This window comes from Hypomesus nipponensis, chromosome 1 (assembly GCF_054491055.1).
Source record: "Hypomesus nipponensis isolate SF chromosome 1, ASM5449105v1, whole genome shotgun sequence".
NCBI lineage: Eukaryota > Metazoa > Chordata > Actinopteri > Osmeriformes > Osmeridae > Hypomesus > Hypomesus nipponensis.
Window position 1 is genome coordinate 13,297,705 of NC_140361.1, and position 24,367 is coordinate 13,322,071.

The 24,367-nt window shown below is 48.8% G+C and overlaps 1 protein-coding gene across 1 annotated transcript; it reads right to left on the reverse strand.

Annotated features, from left to right (window-relative positions):
- Positions 1 to 3,573: 3,573 nt before the first annotated feature.
- On the reverse strand, positions 3,574 to 24,275 carry adam19b (ADAM metallopeptidase domain 19b). The gene is made up of 23 exons (XM_084699131.1): positions 23,965 to 24,275; positions 23,469 to 23,578; positions 23,203 to 23,273; positions 12,085 to 12,163; positions 11,783 to 11,859; positions 10,736 to 10,943; positions 10,451 to 10,516; positions 10,121 to 10,192; positions 9,727 to 9,893; positions 9,451 to 9,535; positions 9,233 to 9,372; positions 8,655 to 8,832; positions 8,476 to 8,565; positions 7,897 to 8,092; positions 7,291 to 7,399; positions 6,774 to 6,987; positions 6,425 to 6,502; positions 5,988 to 6,096; positions 5,764 to 5,893; positions 5,487 to 5,631; positions 4,938 to 5,303; positions 4,754 to 4,848; positions 3,574 to 4,655 (listed from the first exon to the last, which is right to left on the reverse strand). The coding sequence occupies exons 1-23, from the start codon at positions 24,068 to 24,070 to the stop codon at positions 4,625 to 4,627; spliced, it is 2,922 nt and encodes a 973-aa protein (XP_084555257.1). The 5' UTR covers positions 24,071 to 24,275; the 3' UTR covers positions 3,574 to 4,624.
- Positions 24,276 to 24,367: the final 92 nt, after the last annotated feature.

The following is a 24,367-nucleotide window of genomic DNA, read 5'->3' on the forward strand; positions in this document are numbered from 1 at the left end:
AGGAGGGACACATCCCAGTCATCTCCAGCGCTCATCTCCTACACTGCGGCTTAGTGTTAGAGTTATTGTATGTTGAACCAGACCTTGTTCCATTTTGAAAGTATTCAAAAGAGAAGGGGAGACAGAGACAAAGGACACAAGTACAAGTTGTATTTGGACTGGGCTGGCTCTGGCCAGCACACCTAACCAACCTCAGCACCTTGACGGCACCACTGTAAAATCAGGACATCACAATACTGGTTGGTATTCTTTCAAATGTGTTCTCGATATTACTTGTGATATATTACTCTGATATTGATATTACTCTTCTAAGTGTTTAGGTGCAATACACCTCAGGAGTCATGTTATATGTGAACGTGTATTCACTATGAAATGTGATGTTTATTAGTGCCACTGTCTAATAAAAGTGTTAAAGTGCAGTCCTTTTCCCAGCTTTAGGAAATAGAACGTGAGGACAATGTAAATAAAAGTGCAGGAAGTTTTCCTGTGTTTGCAAAGGTGGTTGCTTTCAACACGGAGATGGGTCAATGTCAATGCATCCCTTTGAATAGGTGGCTGAGGACAAGCAGGTGGTGTGTTAGTGGAGAACCGTGTGTGACGTCTCAGCTGTGTGGTGGTCATTGTGTCAGTGCTCTGTAAGGGTTCTTCTGTTTACAATAAAGTGAATTGCATTCAAAAACCCAAGCAGTGGGTGATCATTGATCATTCCTTCGCACCTATATCTATAGAGACCTGAAGCGCAAGGATGCTTGAAGATGCTAACTTGAAAAAATGTAAGCGGGGGGGTGGGGGGTGGGGGGGGTGGGGGGGAGGGGAAAAGGAGGACAAGAGAGGGAGAAAGTGAGTGAACTAACTGGGAGGATCAAACACTCCAGAATGGACCCCCGTTGGCTTCAGGGCCATTAGAAACATTGAAATAGAAGGCCAGTCATTAGTATACCACGGGCGCTAATTACTGTCAAAGGTTTCCCTTTGAACTGGAACCCCCGCCGACGCCCCTCCCCTCTGCAGGCTGCCGAGGAGCCATCCACACGCTCTCTGATCCGAGACCGCGTCGCGATCAGATCACGCAACCGTCGCGGACGACGAGGGTCAGTGTGTTTACAGGGCAACATCGATTATCAGTGTTTCCATGGCGACAGTGGTGTTGGTGGAGGGGGGGCGGGGGGACGTGGGGCAAAGGCAGACTCTGAAAGCAGAGCTATGGCAACCTCTCTCTCGTCCCTGCTCGCTCCCTAACACATCGCCCCTCCGCCCCTCACCCCGACCACGCCCCCGGACGACATTTCGCTCTCATTAATCTTTGACGGCGACCTTTCTGTGCCAGGAGCAAGCGGCTCAATCAGAGGCACGCTGTAGCACACGTTCATCTCCACCAGGCCTCCAGGCTAACCACAGCCTAAGTAAGCTTCACCTTACACAGCCCTCCAACAGCACCCAGGCTGAATCCTTCAGTCTCCTTCCTCCCTGACGTCCTCACCAGAAAAACTCTCCGTGCAAGACTCCGTGCCTGTTCTCTTGCAGTGCGGATATGACATTCATATACCTATCAATGGTACTGTTTTCGGGGGGGGGACATTTATGATTTATGTTCACAGACTTAGTATCAGTATCGGTCAACGGGTTTATTGATGTTCACACACAAACAGCCTCTCTAACCTGCTCCTCCTGCAGGCTCCAGTAGAAGATAAGATGAGGAGAGAAATTCAGTCGGGGAAGGAAAACAGCTCAGGTTTAATTGGGTCACTATACTCTGTAGGGGACGGGTTCAGCAGGTGTGCTCTCCTCTTCCTCCTCCTCTTCCTCCTCTTCCTCCTCCACTCTGCAGCCCCCCCCCCCCCCCGGCCTCCCCCCAAGCCTCCCCTCCCCCTGCCGCGAGGGGACTCGGGGGTGTCACCCCCGTCCGTTTCATCCCTCAGCCAATCATCATCTCTAATGAATGACACGCTACGGGGAGCGACAAGCATGCGAGCGCTAATTAGCGCGGGCAGGAGTGGGTGTCATTAGGCTTGGCGGCTCTGCTCCCCTCCTCCCCCCTACCAGCGACACGTCACCCCGGGCAACATCCCTCCAGCTCCATCAACAGAGTCATGTGTGAACATGTATAACATGTTTGTGTGCGTGTGTGTGTCAGTGTGCACCACTCGTGTGAGTGCACATGCATGCTTTTGAGTGTGTTTGCATGCGTGTGTGTGTGCACATGTACGGTGTGCTTGTGTGTGTGTTTGTGTTTGTTTGTGTGTGTGTGCATGTGTTGAGGGTTAAGGATTAGGGGGGGCGAGGGGTTGTCTAGCCTTGATGTGTCAGCCGTTTGATTGGAGAGTTGAATGTGTCTTTTATCTCTCTGAAGAGGACACTGATTCAAAGGGCAGGTGCTTTCAGGGCCTGTGTTCAGTGAGGAGATCTCTTTTAACATTTAACTCTCTCTCTCTCTCTCTCTCTCTCTCTCTCTCTCTCTCTCTCTCTCTCTCTCTCTCTCTCTCTCTCTCTCTCTCTCTCTCTCTCTCTCTCTCTCTCTCTCTCTCTCTCTCTCTCTCTCTCTCTCTCTCTCTCTCTCTCTCTCTCTCTCTCTCTCACTCACTCACTCACACACACACACACACACACACACACACGCGCACACTTCCTTCAGCCTGTGATCAATTGTTAAAAGCCTGAAGTTGCCAGGTTGAGGACATGGTGTTCCTCCTCTCTGCTGTGCTGTGTTCTTTCCTCATGGCAGATAAAGAGCACTTCATGGGATGTTATCCTCTCTCGGGACTGACACTGTTTACTCCAGGTTTATTCATACTCCCAGCCAAGTGAAATTATCCACCAGTCAAGACCGGATTACACTAATATTTCCCTTCAATATTTCCCACCAGCAAAGTCTTTGTAAAGAATTGTGGGTCCATAACTGTCGTGCACTGTCATGCTATATCCAAAGGGGTTTCTAAACTGACCTGAGAGAGAGTTGAGTGGAGACAGCCGTTTCAGACAGGCGGGGAAGAGGGAGGCAGGGGAGGGAGGGAGTAGGATGGGGGGAAAGGGATAGGGAGTGAGAACGACTGAACTTAGCCTGCTCGTCAACAACAGCAGCTGGTGCCAGAGCTTCAGCACGTCCATCTCAGTGACAGTGGCGTGGAGCGTCCGCTCCGGGGCCTCGGAGACGTGGAGGACGTATTTTTATCCCCCGTCCGGAAGCGCCTGTGGTGGGCTGAGTGGGAGGACGCAGAGGCCTCTGATCTGGGGGACTGGTGTCTCGCTAACACATCCAGGATTTAGACCCAGTCAGACACTCAGCCTATCGCCTCATACTCGGCCAACATGAGTGAACGGAGAAACAGTTGCCGATTACAGCCAAACACGGAGACACCTGTGTGTATGGTTGATGTGGTCTGGTTCTGCTATCCTCTCGCTGTTTGGGTGTCTGCATGATGTCATTCCTAGTGACATGCTTCCTGGAGACCAGCAGAGGGCAGCAGAGGGCAGATCCCTCTTCGCCTCCCCCAGGTTCCTGTCACGGCGAAGACTGCCATCTAAAGATCAGATGATTCCCATACGAGGTAAGGTGTGACAATGAGGCGACGTGGGCCAGTTTGACAGTTTATTACAAGTCAAGTGAAAGGCACAGGGTCGTATACCGCCTCAGTTTGCATAGGTCTGATGAGATGATGACACGCTGACCTCTGAACAGTGAAACCCTTTCAATCATACTCGATGACGAGGGACATTTTTTGACTGCCCATCACATTTTCGTTTTCAAATAATGCTATGTCTCCATGAAATATGTACATGGTCCAGACGAAACAAACGTCATTTGACAAGATGTGATATGCAACACGCAGCAACAGCACCAAAAAACACTGTCCGTCCTCAGGCCTTCTGCAGTACTGCAGTTTGGTCACAAGGGGGGTCACAGTTTTGAACAGCTTTGGATCATAAGGGACCGGCAGGATGTTTCATGCAGTGCTGGTTGGAAACAGGGCCCAAAGACCTAGAACTACTAACTACCCATGAAATGTTACAAGACTGCTCAAGCTCTCCAGGAGACAAACAATCTCTTCAAAACAGTGCAGACGCTCAACACAAGAAACACCATACAACCACAAAGTCAAAAAAAAAAAAAACGATGTTCAAATAGTTATTGCTACATTTGAAATGCGTCATCTCTGACCCTCATCTTAGGCATTGGCATGTACTTTCAGCATGCAGTTAAGACTGTTGAAACTCTGTATATTCCAGTCTTAATACTATCATTTACTCACACACAAGAAGCATATGTACCATATTCTAGGTATGACAATTTCTTAATATAAGATATTCCCTCTAATCTCATGGTCTTGGAGTAACATAATTCACTGTACATAGGTTACATTGTAAACACTTTCTGTTCAGTTTGCTTTACAAAGAAATTCACCTGATTCAGCATTTGAACACTGCAAGCATTTCGTACCGTATGAACGTGTATGCCGTAAACACCGCAACAAACACAGTAAAGTTGTAAATATACATAGAGGACATATTTCAAGTTTTCCCATTGTTTCCGCCTGTCGCCTCAGAGACAGTTGTTCTTTTGACCTTTGTGGAAAATAAATGAGACAATCGATCATTTCTCTGTAACTGGAGAAAGAGATGCGCTCTCTCAACTTTTCCCTGAGGTCCTGTTATCGGGTCTAGAAAACATAAGACATAGAAATTAGGTGTTGAGATGATCATTTAAACTTAAACTCAAGTTTTGACACAGTGAGATGTTTGAAGCCCTGACAGTGACCTGTTCTGCTTTCTGTGTCCAGAAGGTGGCACCAGAGTCGTCTTTCCTTTCTGAAGGGCGTCTATGGACACCAGCAGACGGCTTTGCTGCTTCTCCTGACAAGACAGTTTACTGATTCACTCATCTGACACAGTCAAACTTTGAATTAAGACCCCAAAAACTGTTAAAAAACTGGTTTTCTTACCTGAGTGGGTTTTGAATGGGGCAAGGGTGGTGGAGGTCTGTTAGGGGGCTCAGGGCGGGGTTGGGTGAGCTCTGAGGGTGAGGAGGAGGTGTGGGGGCTGTGGGGGAGGGTGGGCAGAGGAGGGGGCACAGAGGGAAGTGGAGGGGACTGGGGCTGAGCTTTTCTGTGATTGGCTGCATGGCTGGGTTTAGGGGGAGGCTGGGGCTGGTGTTGAGGCTGGGCCTGAGGCTGGGGCTGGGGCTGAGGCTGGTTGTTTTTCTGCTGGCCAGCATAGGCAGGTATGGGAGGAGGCTTCACAGTCGGGCGAACAATAGAGTTTCGGGATCGGGCGGGACAGGAAGGGCTCGGACGAGGACTGGACTGACTCTGTCGACACAACAGAAACACAGCGTCAGATTTGGAAACAAAGAATGAGCCTCCTGGGTTCAGATCGAGCTCGGACCATTTGTGCACGTCTTCCCCTGTCTTTCTCTCTTATATTTCCATAAAATAGCCATAAAAGTTCAACTTTATCTTATAGGAAAAGCTTTGTTTTATCAACTCCCTCACCAGTTTGTCTGAACTCTTTAGCAGGAATGTAGGGTTGGCATGGCCGTTGGCATGGCCGTTGGCATGACCGTTGGCATGACCGTTGGCATGACCGTTGGCATGACCGTTATCGTGGGTGGCTTTGACTTCGGTAGGTCCTGGACATCTGAAGGTTGAAGCAACATGTCAGCTGTCTCAGTTTCACAATGTGTCACAATTCACACACAAACTGTGCTTCTTGCTAAGACATCGGTCATTGAGACATCGACAGTGTTGGTACAGAGCCTGTTGGTCATACATAGGTGTTGGAAGTGGGCCGGATGACTTCAGGGGGCGGAGCTTCTGCCTGTAGTAGCACCACAGTCCTACAACAATCAACAGCACGAAGCCAGACAGGAGGAGGAGCAACAGAACAGGAAGTAGGCTGCCTAGAGAGGAAACAAAACATGACAGGTCAGCATACACACGTGTCTGTATAGACATATAGATGGATAGATGGATAAGAACATAGATAGGTCATACTCTGAGTAAGGACAGGTCCACTGTCAAGACTGCCACCCGACCCCTCCTGGTCACACAGGGGCGGGGCCCAGCCGGAGTCACAGTGGCAGTTATGGTTGTTGTTACACAGCTGATGATAGGACAGGAGAGGGGACCGCAACCAATCAGGTGCCATTTCACAACCATTAAATGACATTCTAATATAAATTCCCATACTTTTCATAATCATTTAAATGCTTAATTGACTGTTCCCAGAAGACATCTTTAATATTCCTTAATCCGTCTAATGGAAGCTTTGAAACTGCGGACGAGCTGCAAGGTCACTCTGGCAACAGGCAGCATACGATGGCCAACATTCTACTTTATATAGCCTGAGTGGCTCAACTCCAACTCCAAGCCTGCCCTGACTGTTCCAAACCATCAGCCAATTCTCCTCTCACTCTCCCTCTCACACGTACCCCGTGGCCGTGGCACTTGGCACTGCACTCATCCGCCCGCAGGAAAGAAGCGTTGCGGCACTCTCCTCCAAAGCAGATCTGTTGAAAGAAAGTGTGCGAAAGTGTGAGTGTATGTGTGTGTGTGCGAGTGGTTGTGTGCGTCAGGCGTCAGAGAACAGAGTGCTAGAGAGAGAGAGAGCAGTAAAAGAGAGAGCGAAAGAGAGCAAGACGCCATCACCACAAGCATGCAGGCTCCCTTGATGTCAGAGAACAAAACAGGCTGCTGAAAGCTTACCCCCACCCCCCACGCCCCACCCCCCACCCCCCACCCCCCACCTGCCCAAACCCCACCCCCCAGCAGGAGCCTCACCCCGTCCTCTCCACACTTGGTTCCCGTCATGACCAGGCCCGGGTCCAGCGTGTCCCCCTGCCCCTCGTCCTCCGGCCCGTCTCGGTAGACGTGCGTCCCGCGGCACAGCACCCTGCGGGGTCCGGCGGTGACCGTGGTGTCGATGGGGACGGCGTTGGTGTCGATGGGTTTGGCGGCGGAGCTGAGACACTGGATCTTACCGCACTTGGCGTCTCTGGGGGTCAAGACCAACACGGAGATGCTTGTGAACGCGGACACGTTGAGACTGTGCTGTGAGTGATCACAGGTACTGGACTGGACTAATGCTTCTAGTTACGGCACTATGCTGTTATATTCCGCACCGTTTTGACCGTTCTGGACTATCTTTATAGACACTGTACTGGACTGTGCTGTACTTTAATGTATTGCACTGCATTAGTACTGTGTTGTACTTCTGGATACTGTACTGCACTATAAAATACAATACAAATCAGTACTGTATTGTTGTATTCTGTACGGTACATGTGCTCCTCTTCACCTGTCCTTGCAGGACCTGTATTTTCCTAGCAGGTCTTTTCCACAGTTCCCATAGGAGTCCCCCGCCTCGTTCACACGCTCAAAACACAAGTCAGGAGCCGGGCGGGCATCTGTGGTCCGAGGAGAGACGACACACACACACAGACACACACACACACAGACACACACACACACACACACACACACACACACACACACACACACAGACTCAGTGTTACAGGACCACCCGCTGGAGGACAGATGGTATCCCATCCTGCTTAGCTGCAGTTCCTGTGACACTCCTCTCCAGAAGAGTCTCCCCATCTCATCACAGCCATGGCACGAGGCTGGAGCCTGATCCCTCTCCCCTGCTCTCTCACCTCCGTGGATTACACCCCAGAGGGCCGACCAGGACACTGGATGATGTCACGGGCAGTTGTATGTTTTTCGATGACTGTGTCTAGCTGCTCTATATATCTGAGACCAGCCCTTGTATTGAGACTAGACACATCACGTGTGGACCATAACCGACAATAATACATGACAGTATTTTGCCAAACTTACAATAGATGTGTAACTAAAAAGCAACCACAGTGTACCAATAGGATGTGATGAACAGCTGACTGACCCTGCCCCCAGAGTGATTGACACTGCTGCTCCAGAGTCAGACACATGCCGGTGTAGCAGAAGGCCCGCCCCCAGGAACAGGAAGAGCCGTCCACCAAGTAAAAGTTGGCAGGGCAGGACTCCGACTTCCCATCGCAGTACTCGGGTAGGTCACATGACCCGGAGGGAGGGCGGCACAGAGCGCCAGGGTTCTTCAGCTAGAGAGAGAGAGCCAAGGATAGACAGAGAGAGAGAGACAAGGAGAGAGAGAGAGAGACAAGGAGAGAGAGAGAGAGACAGACAGACAGACAGAGAGAGACAGAGAGAGAGAGACAGAGAGAGAGAGAGACAGAGATGGACAGAGATAGACAGAGAGAGACAGAGAGAGACAGAAGTCAATAGGTCAAGGTTAAGGACAGGAGAAGGCCTGATTGAAAAAGACAAACAACTGAGGGAGAGAGATGTGTGGGATGAGAGAGAGAGAGAGAGAGAGAGAGAGAGAGAGAGAGAGAGAGAGAGAGAGAACAACAACAGAGAAAGAGACAGATGGAAGAATTGAGAGTGGGACAGAGAGAGAGCAACAGAGAGATCCAGACAGTACCTTGCAGTCGTGACAGCACACTCCGTGAGCACACTCGGCCCCGGCCTTCAGGGTACAGTTGCTGGCGTTGCAGCACGGGCTGGTGCACTCCTACAGGGGCACACAACACGGTCGCTTCAGACACCGCCTCAGAACCACCCCCACCACAACCTCCCCAGCACACACACACACAGGCCTACCTCTTCGTCTCCACAGTCACACTCCTCTCCGTCTTCCAGGTAGCCGTTGCCACAGCGCTGGCCCCCGTACATGGCCCTGGTGTTGGGCAGGTTGAACAGACACTTCCCCCCTCCGGAGCCCAGGTAGCTATGCAGCTCCTTCTGGTTACACGGGTTGAACACACGGGGGAACGGGTGGCTGGGGGCCAACACACACACACACACACACACACAGACACACACACACACACAGGCACACAGACAGATCGACACACACACACACACAGACACACACAGACACACACACATACAGACACATAAATACATTGTATTTGTTCTACATGTTCTAGTTTTGTGTATGTAAGAAAATGTGTGTGTGTGTGTACAAGCTTGTGCATGAATGAATGTGTGTGTGTCTGTAAATGTGTCCGTATAAGTGTGTGTGTGTGTGTTTATTAGCCGGGTAGAGAGGTGGTAACACGCTCACGTTTCCCTCGGGCCTCCGTCCCTGTGCGGGGAGGGCTAGGAAGCTCCGCCTGCCTGGGGATACCACAGTACAACCACGGTACCTGTAGAGTGTTTGGCTGTGTGGGGCTCACCCTGTGGCTGCCGCCATGATGCAGCCCCCTTCGTCAGGACGAGCCTGGCAGCACTCGTCACTGTCGTGGCTCATGCCAAAGTTGTGCCCCATCTCATGTGCCATGGTGGCAGCAACACCCACCGCCGAGTCGGAGTGGTCCTAGAGGGAGAGGGGTCAGGGGTCAGAGGGACGTTCAGGAGGACTGAACACTGGAGCAACTGGTTGTTGCTGTCTCACCGAGTTGACTCCCCCTGACTGGTACTCAGAGCACATGGCTTTGAGAGGAGCCAGCCCGATGGTGGTGCCCCGGAATGCCACACCCCTGGGAAACAAACGCCACAACAGTTTAGTTCCTACATGCGGAGTTCCTACACGCAGAGTTCCTGACACTGCGACACTGAGCAAGACATCTTTCGAATGAAACTGAAGGGAGGAATGAGGGGAGATGAGGAGAAACATGACGCAAGAAATACCTATGGAGAAAAGATGAGTGTGTGTGTGTGTGACACTGACGTGATGAGCTGTGCGTTGTCGTTGGGGAGAGAGTGAAGCTGCTTGCGTCTCCAAGCCAGGAAGGCTCCCAGGGTGCTGTAGGGGTTGTCCGATACGTTGATCCTGTCCTGGTCGGACCACACCTCCAGGCCAATCAACGCCACGCGGATACTGAGGGCCTTGTAGTACTGCACACACACACACACACACACATACACACACATACATGAATGCAAGCATTCACAGATACATGCAGATAAGAGTAAATGGGTTGACCAGAATGCTGTGTCTGTGCAGTGTGTGTGTGTGTGTGTGTGTGTGTGTGTGCGTGTAGAATGTGTGTGCGTGTGGGTGGACAAAAGGGGGTGGGGGGGGGGGTATGTGTGGGTGTCATTTTCACACCTTTCTCACTTACTTTGTCTACATAGTTGGCAGCTTCCAGTAACTTTAGCTTGGTCTTCTCTATGCTCTGGTCATGCTTCTGAAACTGCACGCACACACACATACACACACACACTCTCTTCTTAACTTCAAACATCTCTGGATGTACACAGGACATGAGTCAGGGCCACAGCCCGACTTCAACCAATCCCACGTTGCCTTAGATGTCATTAAAGCCAATTATAGAGTCAGGATGTGGTGATGGTTCACACTTCAATGCAACAGAGGGAAAGATGAAAATGATGTCAACATTGATAGGCATTCACTTGTGTGAATGTGTGTGTGTTAATGTCTGTGTTCTGACCTCAGCATGGTCCGCCACCAGCAACAGTTCTACATACTTCATATTCTGGCTCACGTCTCTGTACTCCTGGGAAACAGACAGACAACAGAGACGATAAAAAGGTGTTACTGACATAACTTGGACACAGCCCGGACGTGAAAAATAGACCGCTAAGATGACGAAACGGTTCCAGATAACATAACTTGAAAAGAACCCAGCTCGTGTTAATTCTTAAATGTATTTGGAGATGAAAATTATTTTGGGAAAGTATGACTTCCTGAAATGAAAAGCCCCATGTCAACTCACTCTCCTCTTTCCTCCCTGCGACGCCATCATTCCATGGATGAGGTCATCAAGCCCCTCCCCTCGCTCCTGGTTGCTAGGGTGATGCTGACAGGAGCCCTTGAGCGTGCGGAGGCTCTCAGCAGGGAACACGGCATGCGGGTGTGTATCCTTGGTAACCGGAAGAGGCTCAATCAGGTAGTTGAGGCTGGTGTTCAGAGTTATCAGTCCCCTGGGAAACAAGAGACCCTCATTACAGTTCCTTCACAGAGGCACAGGTGGCTTCAAGTAAGGCGTGGTTCACATCCAAGGAAGTGACAGAGTGAACAAAATAACACTACAAACTGTTCCTTTTAGTCTCTATTTGTACAGATTCATTTGAATTGGATTACAGTCAGTCCTGGGAAAACGGAATCTTTCAGGAAGCGGACCAGCAGGAGGTGGGGTGTGGGGAGGGGAGGACTGGGTGGATCTGACCTCAGAGACCAGACTCTCAGGTGGATCTCTAGTTACACTCTGGGCCAGCTACAGCAACATGCTCTGTCTCTGTCCCAGTGGGTATGCTACTCTACTGTACATCTATGCATGGATACACACACACACACACACACACAAACGTGGATGAAAACAGCTGTAGAAAGCATCTGGAGCCAGACCGTCCACTCAGCCCTGGAATGATGCCTCTCACTGGCGGGAGACACAGCGTGTGTTGGCTGGTGCCACGTTTACTATTCTCATTTCCTTGTTGCAGATGTGGAGATGAGAGCACCAAGAACACACACACACACACACACGTCCTCGCTGAAAATCTGGGTCAGAAAGTATCTACTCTGTAGAGAATGTGTGAACACACTACAGAGAGACCTGTACCCCTGCACACCAACCCCACTCACTGCACTCAACGTTCAATCATGATTTAATTATAAGCTGACAGAATATACATGCATCCCAGCTCAACACGATACAGTCCCTACCCTCACCTCACACACACACACACACACACACACACACACACACACACACACACACACACACACACACACACACACACACTGTGTGAGAGTCTCTTACCTGAGGCCAGAGCAGGTGCTTAGAGCCACACTGGAGCCATCCACCCCCTGGACCCATCCCTGGTAGAGACAGTGCCCCTGCAACACAACACATCAGCCATGTTGAGGTTCCAGCTGTCCATCCAGATGTGGGCGTTCCATCAGGCTGGTTAGGGAAGCCTGACCTATTTGAGACCCTCTTGGAATACATGATATGCATCAAGGATTATGGTGGATGTCTCTCATGTCTGATGACGTGTGTTCGATAATCACCCCCCCCCACCCACCCTTGTGAGGGTTTGGATTGGCCCAGGGTGAACTCACTGTGCTGGGAGGAGAGGAGGTGAGGCGGGCACCGCTGGGAGTGTACCATATCTCCTGGAATCCGGGGGCCAACAACTGCCTACGGCGCAGAGACAGAAACATCAGGTTGGTGTACGTGTGGTACCATACGCATGTACTGTACCCGGTGTCAGAGGAGTAACTGTACAACGCGGACGGAAATGGGGAACGGCAAAGAGCGCGTGGCTGAAACCGAGAAAAAGAGAGGGATTGTAGACAAAGCCAGCTTCTCTCCAGCAGCCCTCGTCTCATGAAACATTCATCTACACAGAAGCCTTCTGAAAGCCTTACTCAGACAGAGAGATCTCCACGGAGATTGAGAGAAAAGAACATCCGTACAGCCTTACAAGATACTCTATCTGACCCTAGCCCAGCCCCAAAACCTCCCGGCCAAGGACAGACCAGACAGCGGAGGAGGAGGAGGATGATGACGGATGAAGACGAGGGCGAGGTATTCGCCGCTGAGAGTGAGCGTTTGTTTGTTGGTCTGTCTAAATAGCTCCTCCATGTTTGACAGAGCCATATTTCACCTGCTCCTTGGCTGGCTCGCAGGCAGCTTCTCCCAGACTCAGAGCTCTCCCACGCTGAGCAGAGCTACTTCGCTCCCGGGGACGACTCTGTCAAACCCTCACTGGACACGGCGGCTCGGTGACTCTCCCCCACGGGAGGACACAGACGTATGGGTGTGTATGCGGTGTGTGTGTGCCGTGCTGTGTGTTTGTGTGTGGGGTGTGCTGTGTGTGTGTGCAGTCTTCGGTTTGTGTGTGTGCTGTTTATACGTTCTGGGCTCAAACAGTGTTTGTCAAATAACCCTGTTATCAAGCCGTTAATATTTACATCCACTACAGATGCTGTACTTCATTTCTAGTGCATGATGCTCTAAGTCTGTTTGCAATCTATTCTTCCTGTTTTCATTCATAAACCGGATCTCTCTCTCCCAGCGGGTATCACTCTGAGCCTCATTCCATCTCTCTGTTCCTCTCAGTCTCTGTATCTCTTTTTCTCGCTGTCTTTCGCTCTCTCTTCCTCTCTCTCCCTATATCTGTTTCTCTCTGTGAGTGTCTCTGTCTCTCTCTCTCTAAATGCTTTTTCTCCATCTCTATGAGCCATCCCACTGTAGCGTGGTTTGCTCGTTTAAGATTAGTAATACTTAATTTCTAATAAAGTATAGTAGTTCTTGGGGCACCACCTCTGATTCGTGAAAGGGACAGAGGAAACCTTGTTTAATAGTATCGAATAATAGCACTCGTAATAATCAGTCTAATCTTAAGTAGTAAATTCTATGAAAGTAGAGCAGATCATATAACGTGAGAGATAAGCGAGTATTATACACAATGATTTATTTAAGAGAATGTAATTATAGTGAACACATACCAGACAAGTTATGGGTTAGTTGGGCTAAAGCAGTACAGTAGGCCTAAATTCTAATGAGAGCGCGCTACACAATGGTTGCGTAAAGCGCGTGTGGAGGGGAGGGGAGAAGTTGAGGAAGAGGTAGAGATAGGAAGAGGCTTTTATAGTAACAATGGACGATCAATGGAAACTGACCTAACGATGATTAAGTCAAATCATTTGTAGAATACAATCAAACATCAACAATTCAATCACAACATGCCAATATGTCACAAGTAAGAAATATTGCAAATCGCAGTTACTTTTGTCGGTTTGAAGAACGGAGTCAAATGGTTCGTTATGTCCAACGAACAGAATCGGAATCTCTCGTCAAAGTTCCGGGCGCTCAGTGAAGGTGCAGGTTAAGAGGAATAGGTTAGAGAGTGACGCGTTCACCCACAAGTTTATCCTACGAACAAGCAGGGGTGATTGTACGTTTGGGGGTTAAATACCCCAAAGAACAGGGGGTCATCCCTGTGAAGGTGACCTCTCTCATTGGTCAGTTACTTCCACCTGGGCGTTGTCCTGGGACCTGCCCAGAGGTGTGAAGTGGCTGATAGTTTTGAGTTCCATTATCTCAAATGTCCATGGAATGCTCAAACTTCAGAATATAACAATACAACGTTCATAACTGGTTTTGTTAGTATGATACAATTATTTTGATACCAAGATTGACTGATTTAACTATACCTGAAGGGAAGTTATAATCAAACATCAATTAACAACGTTCTAGGTAAATGAGACAAACACATTCTAACACATCGACTACTGTCCTTGAATTAGTGTCCATGAGCCATGTAGTCCTTTAGAAAATGTTTGTAAGTCCACACAAGTAAGTTCCTTCAAGTAATTCCTTTTGTTCTGACAATGTGAGACCATGTGGTCTCTGTTCCTGACCCCATGCTGGGTCAGGAATTTGAAGCTCCTACTCTGGGAGATAAGGACAAAAGGGGAAGGACCCTTCCCTTGTCGGGGGTAGGGGAAGGTGTGGATGGTACCATGCTTTGTCTGTGTACTCTCTGCTACATATCCCCCTGCTGGCAACGTCCGATGACTCGACGTCGTTGGGCTGTTGGCACGTAAGAAGAGCAGAGAAAAGACAAACACGACAGTACGATAGCATTTCTACTGGACACATTGGCATGAGTGGACTCTAAACAAGGCAGGAATCAATGGGGCTAACTTAGGTCCTATTAATAAGTTTCTCTAGGTTAAGGTCCTATGCCTAAAATTGAAAGGAAAGAAAGAGAAAAAGAAAGGAGAAAGAAATAAAAAAATAAAAATAGAAATACAAAATAATAAAGTGGGAGTGGGCTTTGACTTCCTGGAGTCATAGTCGTATTTGTAAGGGGCCAGGGTAGTTTGCTCATGAGGCATTGTAGCATATTATTGTGGTCAGTCATGTTGGGTGTCTGGTACCGATTTATTTATTTTTGGTAAATTGGTGGAGCCATATTTGTCTTGTGACGGTATTTGGCTATTGTTTTGGTTTAAGGGAAGGTTAGTTTTGTGAACTTTGAGGCACTTGGGCAAGGCACCTGTTGTGCACTTGTTTCCTCAGCAGTTTGACAGGGTCAGGTTGCTGGTATAAAGCCAGGCCAGGCCTCTGTGCATGGCCTGTTGTCCGGTGGTTTCTTCCGGGGGTTGCGCCATTTTGTCACAGCTGGGGTGCCTCTTCTGGGATGCTTATCGGCTATAGTAGGTCTTCCTACTTTCTGCGCTCTCATCCAGTTGGCATCATGTGACTTCTTTTGGACCTGTGATACTTCTCGTCGCAGGTGGGTTTCTGATGGCCGACAGTCATTGCGGAGTGCTGATTTTCCTCGAACTGTGTGTCTCGATGAGTGAGTGGCGTAGCTCTGGGGCGGTCTGGAGTGGCCATCTAGTCCATGGGTCGAGTCTCCTTCTGAGATATGTGGATCAGACGTAGGATGTCCCCCCCCTTCAACTGTGAAGACTGTGTTGTGGACTTCAGGGTGAGGCAGTGGATAGGGCTTCTTGACGTTGGTCCACATCTGGTTTCGTTTGAAGTCAATGAGGGGTTCCAGTCTGTTGAGTAGATCGTGTCCAATCAGCAGTTTTTCGGTCTCAAGCGGAGAAACATGGACGGGGTGGATTAGGGACATTTCCCCGAACGTTAGCTTCAAGTAGAGTGTTTCTGTGACTGGAGCTTTGTTTTGGGTGAAGCCTGTGATGTTGAACTCACTATTTTCACTTGCAATCCATCTTCTGTTTGACCTGGCTATTCCTTTCACTTTGAGGGCATCTTTGAGGGTCATTTCCTGTCGTATTAGCTGTGTTTCCTGTTCCGACAGCTGTGTTGTAGCTTTATCCAGTTCTTCAGCCAGGCAGTTGGCTTCTTGTTCCAGTCGTTCCCTTTGGTACTGTTCACCTTCTTTCGCTTCGAGGGCATCTTTGAGGGTGCTATCTTGTTGCGTTAGCTGAGTCTTAGCGTCTTCTAGTTCTTCGGCTAGGCTGCTGGCTTCCTGTTCTATTTGTTCTCGTCGATCTTGTTCTGTTTCTCTTGCTTTGAGGGCCTCTTTGAGGATTATTTCCTGTTGTATCAGTTGTGTTTCCTGTTCCGTTAGCTGTGTGTTAGCACTCTCCAGTTCTCCAGCCAGGTCGCTTGCTTTTTGTTCCAATTGTTCTCGGCGCTGTCGTTCACTTTCTGTCGCTTTGAGAGCATCTTCTTGATCTCGAAGAGCTTGTGCCCATTGTGTTTTGACATCCGCAATTGATAACCTGAGTTGGGCAGCATAGTTGAGACCGAGGCTGGATAAGCATTTGATGGTTTGGGACTTGCTCAATGTTTGACCCACATTTTCTGCAACCACTTCCAGGGTTTTCCTGGCGATCTCCTCAAACGGTAGACCGGTCAGAGTTTCCACATATTTGGGGTTTTCTTTCTCTGATAGGTAGGCCATCAATTTCTCAGCTTCCGTGAGGTGAGACATGATTAGTTAACTAAGGATGTATTTGGCTAATTGAGGTTATTAGCACAATGCTATTGTGGTAAAGTTCTTAGGCACTTTAGTTTGTAGTGTTTTTTTTTTTTTTTTGTAAAAAAAAAAATTTTAAAATTAAAAAATATTAATAATAATAAAAAAAATATATAATATTAATTAAAATCAGAAATTAATATTCAAAGATTAGCAATCCAAAAGTGAAATTAATATTCAAATTAAAATTAATATTAAGGTTAACTGGCAGATCAAATCACAGATAATGAACCAAATTGCTGCTGCATCTTTGATGTAGCTTTAAATTGGGCAAGGCTTTACATTAATGTCGAATTGAATGTAAAACAGTGAAGCTTTTCCGAAAGCTAGGGTTTATCAATTTAAGAATTGTGTAACAATTTGTGGCAGTAGGCTGCGTTGTTTGGCTACTTCGAAACAAAAGTCCTTTTGGACTGCTCGCAGATATAGTGGGCAAACTAAAAATAATACACTTTACGTTTAATTATTATTTAGTGACTGTGTTAAAGTTGGTACTGATGAGGGGTAAATAGAATTACAGTTCAGGATGGTCAACAGCGCCGATATTCTGACAACTTTCCACTTTTAAGTGCGCGGAATGAAATCAAATTACAAGTTTTGCTGACGAAGCGTAACTATTTCCGGTTTAGCAAACAATAAAAGTCCTTAAATAAGCAGCGTCCACTGTCTCAATAATTATTTTACTGTTACTTTATTGATTCTAGAAAGTTGAGTGTTTACATTAATGTTGAATTACAAGCAAAACAAAGTGAAGCTTTATTTAAAAAGCTATGTTAATCAATGGCCAATTGCTTAACAATATTGAAGCCTATAGCTTAGTAGAGAACTGCGAAGTGTCTTTCAACATAAAAGTCCTTTAGGACTAAACCGCATGTTTGTTTCTCGGAACAACTCATCAGTTTCAAAGTGAATTCGCTTAAGTCTCTTTCAAAATAAAAGTCCTGTAGGACTAAACCGCATGTCTGTTTCCTAACGAGACATGGAACAACTTAACAGTTGCAAGGTTAATTCGCTTAACCCAAAATAGTAAACACTACTAAGATACACCTTCAGAAGCGTGTATGGTACCAATATAAGTAGTGGTTACGACCCGTCAAAAGGTTATTATGCCTTCTCTTGGAAGCGCTGCCTTCAAATTTACAAAATGAAATGAAACGGGACGCCGTGTCACTGCGCACGCGCGTACCTCCGCTCAATCCTAGCTCAAAGCTAGATAGCAACCACAAACATTCAGTTGTCACGACAAAGCCAATTCAATCAGTAGTCAGTACACAGCGCAGTATTCAAACAGTGTTTAAAACTGTAGCTATTTGGGGAATAGTTAAATACAACGGACGTTTATTTAACCAAAAGGGTGGGAGGGTGGGTTCTGTTTCAGACGGAAAATCTCAGTTATAAATCGCTCGTTTCAATCTGTTTCAAAGCCTCGCACGGGGCTCCAGTATGTAGCGTGGTTTGCTCGTTTAAGATTAGTAATACTTAATTTCTAATAAAGTATAGTAGTTCTTGGGGCACCACCTCTGATTCGTGAAAGGGACAGAGGAAACCTTGTTTAATAGTATCGAATAATAGCACTCGTAATAATCAGTCTAATCTTAAGTAGTAAATTCTATGAAAGTAGAGCAGATCATATAACGTGAGAGATAAGCGAGTATTATACACAATGATTTATTTAAGAGAATGTAATTATAGTGAACACATACCAGACAAGTTATGGGTTAGTTGGGCTAAAGCAGTACAGTAGGCCTAAATTCTAATGAGAGCGCGCTACACAATGGTTGCGTAAAGCGCGTGTGGAGGGGAGGGGAGAAGTTGAGGAAGAGGTAGAGATAGGAAGAGGCTTTTATAGTAACAATGGACGATCAATGGAAACTGACCTAACGATGATTAAGTCAAATCATTTGTAGAATACAATCAAACATCAACAATTCAATCACAACATGCCAATATGTCACAAGTAAGAAATATTGCAAATCGCAGTTACTTTTGTCGGTTTGAAGAACGGAGTCAAATGGTTCGTTATGTCCAACGAACAGAATCGGAATCTCTCGTCAAAGTTCCGGGCGCTCAGTGAAGGTGCAGGTTAAGAGGAATAGGTTAGAGAGTGACGCGTTCACCCACAAGTTTATCCTACGAACAAGCAGGGGTGATTGTACGTTTGGGGGTTAAATACCCCAAAGAACAGGGGGTCATCCCTGTGAAGGTGACCTCTCTCATTGGTCAGTTACTTCCACCTGGGCGTTGTCCTGGGACCTGCCCAGAGGTGTGAAGTGGCTGATAGTTTTGAGTTCCATTATCTCAAATGTCCATGGAATGCTCAAACTTCAGAATATAACAATACAACGTTCATAACTGGTTTTGTTAGTATGATACAATTATTTTGATACCAAGATTGACTGATTTAACTATACCTGAAGGGAAGTTATAATCAAACATCAATTAACAACGTTCTAGGTAAATGAGACAAACACATTCTAACACATCGACTACTGTCCTTGAATTAGTGTCCATGAGCCATGTAGTCCTTTAGAAAATGTTTGTAAGTCCACACAAGTAAGTTCCTTCAAGTAATTCCTTTTGTTCTGACAATGTGAGACCATGTGGTCTCTGTTCCTGACCCCATGCTGGGTCAGGAATTTGAAGCTCCTACTCTGGGAGATAAGGACAAAAGGGGAAGGACCCTTCCCTTGTCGGGGGTAGGGGAAGGTGTGGATGGTACCATGCTTTGTCTGTGGACTCTCTGCTACACCACAGTAAGTGATGAATGCAGCTAAACATAGATAGAGAATTGTGGCCAGTCTCCTGTCCCGATCCAGGAAAATGATGATGGAGAAAGGGACGCCGAGGTGTGTCTGGGCCGCACACGAACAGCCAGTTCAACAGCAACATCTCTTTTAGTCCTCCTCTGCATCTCTCTTTCCCAGTCGCCATCCATCCATCATATCCTTTCCTCATTTCTCAATCTATCCATCCTCATCTCTAGGCTCAAAACCCAATCCCTCTTTCTAGCCTTTCAGCTACTCGTGATGTAAGGAAGGAGGGAGGAAGTGACAATACAAACGGTGGGGGGGGGGGGGGCATTCCCCCTCTCCCTCCATCAGATGCCCTGCAGCAGTCTATCCGGTGGCCCGCCTGTTAAAACAGCGGCAGCCTGTTGATGTAATCAACCTCCCTGGCCTGGCTGAGACAAGGGCTGCTTCAGCCCTCAGCAGATTAGCACCACAGGGGTGGGGGGCTACATTAAGACCCCCCCCCCCCAAGCAACACACAGAGACACAGTCCATAAATGATTCCTAAGTGACACTGTATCCGGGTGACGTCAACACGCTCTGGGCAAAGCTTGGCTGTGACACAATGAGATTAATTAAGACAGTCTCTCATTCTCCCTCTCTCTCATTCTCTCCCTCTCCCTCTCCCTCTCTCTCTCTCTCTCCCTCTCCCTCTCCCTCTCCCCTCCCTCCCTCCCTCCCTCCCTCCCTCCCTCCCTCCCTCCCTCCCTCTCTCTCTCTCTCTCTCTGACAGGCAGAGCTAAGGGGCTGACGGGTAGATGATTGACTGAGCTTTGGAGTAACTGCTGCCTCAACGAGGTTAGAATGTTGGGCCAATCACACTCCTCATTGTCCTCTGCATCTAACACGTCCAGACAGAGCTGTGTCACTTCTTGTGTGTGTGTTTGGTTAGCACACTTTGTGTGTACGTGTGTGTGCGCATGGGTGTGCCTTGCCTGCGGGCAAGAGGGCTTCTGTGTTTCTGTCTGTATCAGCATGTGTGTGTGTCTGTGGTGTGTGTGTCTGTGTCAGCTGCTGTTGTGTTGAGCAGTGCTGAGTAGCTGGTCCTAGGAGACGCTATACCCACTAGGTAACTCATCCCTCCGCAAATGACACAGAGACACAACACGTCATTAGGGTGCCATTAAGGGTGCCACAGTCGCTGGCTGGCATCTCTTTTCTGCTGAGTGGGTGTCGAGTCTGCCCGGGGGTGGGTGGGTGGTGCTGGTGGTGGTGAGGGGGGGGGAAGGCGGCCCGGGGCTTGGCCGGGGTTCTTCAGAGAGGCCTGGATGTGCTCCAGGCCCTGCAGACAGAGACACCGTGATTGAAGAGGTTCTGGTCTAAACCCCCGTCTGTCTGGGGGGGCGAGAGGACAAAGGCTCGCTTCAGCTGGCCGGCGGTGCTCACGCAGGAGACGGGAGTGGGAGGAGGAGGGGGGGGAGGAGGGGGAGACGGGAGCTAATGCATCAGGGTCAGTGGGTCGCATTCTCTCATGGTGTCAGATGACATCATTGGGGATTTTGGGGGGGGGGGGGGGATGAGGGAGGGGAGAGGGGAGCTCTCTGCATCACATGATAAAGGGCCTTTTTATTACGGGGGGAGGCTGGCATCAGTGTGTGTGCATGGGTTTATGTGTGTGCGGAAGGGGGAGAGTGAGACCTATGTCCGTGCGTTTGACAGCCTGTCGAAAACAGAGGTCGGGACAGAAGCTCTGGAGCGGACCAATCAGAGGCTGGGACAGACTAAACACGACAGAGCACAGACAAGGACAAGCAAACACGTCTCCATCAGCACAGAAACGGAACAGATACTCTAGGCGTTAACCCCCGGGCTGCTCTGAGGGGGTCTGTGGTTCTGTTTATATGTGTATGTGTGTATATGTATGGGTTAGTCTGAGCGTGTTTGTATGTGTGTGCGTGGAGCCATGTGTGTGGTCAGAGACGGAGGCAAACTATGTCTGCACTCCAGTCCAACCACCTCTGGGGAAACAGAGGACAGTTGGAGAAGATGAGGGGAGGAGAGACGAGAGGGAGGGAGGGAGAGAGAAGGGAGGGGAGAGGGATGATCCGAAGGGCTCCCAGGGGAGGGCTGGAGGCGGGGGGGGGGGGGGTCAGTGTATCTAGAGAGGGGAGGGAGCATCCAGATCTATGAAACGTGTTGGGTGGAGGTCTAACCCCAACAGACAGTCTTGAGCCGCCCCCTCCCGACTCACAACCCCCCCTCCCCAGATAAACACACACACACCCAGTCACACAGACTCACCCAACTGTCTCCTCTCATTTCATCTGGTCATGACTCTCCTGACCTCCACCCCTGTTCCCTGTCCCATCATTTATTCTGCGTCTTCGTTCTCTGTCTCTCTCCTTTTCTCTGTCTCCCTCCCCACCCCCCTCCTCCTCATCTCCCTGACTCAGCACAGTCCTCCCTGGCTCTTAACCAAATCAACGTCCTCCGCTGGCCGCGTTACAGCCTTTCATTAAGATAAAAGCCCCAACACGCACACGCACACACGGGGAGGGAGGGGGGCTCACGTGTGGGCGAGGCCTGGCCCGCAGCCACTCTGACTCCAGAGACACACGCATGATCCAGAGCCCCGCGTCTCCCTCTGAAGAACAAACGAGATCCACCCAGGAGGGAGGCCCAGGAGGAGAGAGGATGGATGAACGTGAGCGAGAGAACGGCGGGAGGGGAGGGGGGGTGGGGGGGGGGGGGTGAGCTATGGGGTGAGACAGAGGAATGAGGAGGGGAAGAGGACGAGGCCATCACTTTTCTTTGCTCCCCGTTTTAAGTCATTTCTGCGGGGCGAGGGGAGAGAGAGGGATGCAGGCCGTTCTCTGGCCCGTGTCCAGACTCGGCTCCGAGAAGCTGATTAGCATGGAGCGCCTGCTCCCTCTCACTGACCCATGAGAGCCAGAGGCGGGGGCGGAGGCCATAGCCTCAACCCAGAAAGAGGTTGACCATGCGGGCCTGCAGAGACTGAAGAAATGACAAGCCGCAGACATAAGATCTTGGGATAAAAACCGACAATAAATAAGTAAATGTCAGTACATCACCAATATTAAACACTCGGCACAATGGTAAAGCACAATGGATACCAGGTAGGGGCTTCTATATAGTTAGTCTTCAACAGCCTTCGCATGGGACACAAAGTGTTCAAGCGTTAGTTAGCTAACACAGACAACTGACAGTTTAAAGGGAGGCAACTTGCAACCGCAACGCAACTTCCTCTTCTGCGTTTCCTCCCCGTTTGTCAGATAGGTGGCCAGATATCAGGGAATCTCTTCAGCAGAACTGCTAACTCATCTCCAAGCACATCACACACTTTGGCTGAGGCTGAGCTCTCCTCCAGAGGCAGATCTAACACTGACCACCTGCTGGGAGGACTTCTGCCTAAGGGCACAGTCTGCCAGACGTAACAGAGTCACTGTGTGTGTGTGTGTGTGTGTGTGTGTGTGTGTGTGTGTGTGTGTGTGTGTGAGAGAGAGAGAGAGACACTGTGATCTAATCAACATTGGACCTGCTCTGAAAAAGGATTGATCTCTTCTGATTGGATCTTCCATGACAAAGTTCCTTTGAAGAGTTTCCTGTGTCCTCCACATTGTACGCTTCAAACCCTTCCTGCCGTGTCTTGTCCTATACTGCCAGCACTTCCTGTCACCAGGCAACATCTGCCCTCTCCAAGGGCAGGAAGGGATACGAGCTGAGCAAAGGGATAACCTCACTTCCTGTTTGCCCAAGGCCCAAGTATCATGTGTCAACCTCCATATAACCCCCCCCAGCCACCACCCCCACCTGTCTGTGTCCCTGCCGCAGATATCGACCCTTTGTCCACCCGACTGTGCTCCAGCATCTGCTCAGACACAGGGGCCCGCATGTGCTGGAGGGGGGGTGGGGGGGCGGAGGATCTGACATTGGGGTTACAAAACTGGGCTGTAACTCACTCATTCCTCTGCAGGTGCAGTCTCAGCTCCCGCCCCCCTGCCGTCACCAGGACCTCAGCCTCTGCCGGACGCTGGCAGGAAGAACACACACACCTGGATTAATCATCTGTTCAGTTTGTTCAGAATGTGGTCAATATGTAATGTGAGTTACAATGAGAGAGAGAGACAGAGAGACATAGATGTGAACAGAGAAAGAGAATAATTGTCATCAGATTGTGTTAGTTAGTGACTAGTTCAGTTCCGACACACAGGACACAGCCGCTCACCTCCTTCGTGAGAGAGGACCTTCTGTGTCTGCCGGGCTGAATCCAGTAGGGATAAGTAATCTCATAGCCCTCCCTGTCCCCCAGCCTGTTCCTTAGCGGGGTCCCTGTGCCTGTCACCAATAATCACAGCTAAGGTCACTGGGATGTTAACCATTGATCAATGGATGTATAAACAAATTGACAGCAGACGGACTGTCGGAAATATCTTTTGGTTAGTTGGCTGAATGAAGGTCTGTAACTAGCTCCACATTCAACAAAGTAAGAGTAGGACATTTGTGAGTAGACCGTTTAAGATACAAGCTTGACCTGTTGTTAAATAAACGAAGATTGGTCGCTATAATTAATCAATAACTTTCCAACTACTCGGCAAAATAACTCGGAAACAATGGAGTGTGATGCAATGCAATTATAAAATATTTACAAAAACCGCGATAACATTAGACTTTTCGATGCACAAATCAACTCATTTTAAAGGAAAAAACGGACAGGCACTCACCATCACTGGTGGCTCTTTCAGAGAAGGACACCCCCAAAAAGATGATCAAATACAAACCAGACGTTGCAGTGCGTGAAAATCCATCAAGACAAAGTCGTGGACGCATTCTAAAACGAGCGAATTACACACGCGACTACAATCTTTAAACGACTAACGGATGTTTTAGTCACTATTTAAATTAGATCGAATGCCTGAACGCAAAGCCAGTATAATTCCCGGTATGACCCGGTATAAAGTCTTCAACAGCCTACAGATGCTCCGACACCGTCATCTCATATTGGAGATAACCCCTCCCCTCCTCTTTCACGGGGAGAGCACTACAGGGATACCACAGCCAGTTAGTCTTGTCAGTGAAGCCATGCCTCCACTTTATTCTCGGATGCAAGCGGTTTCTTATGATAAA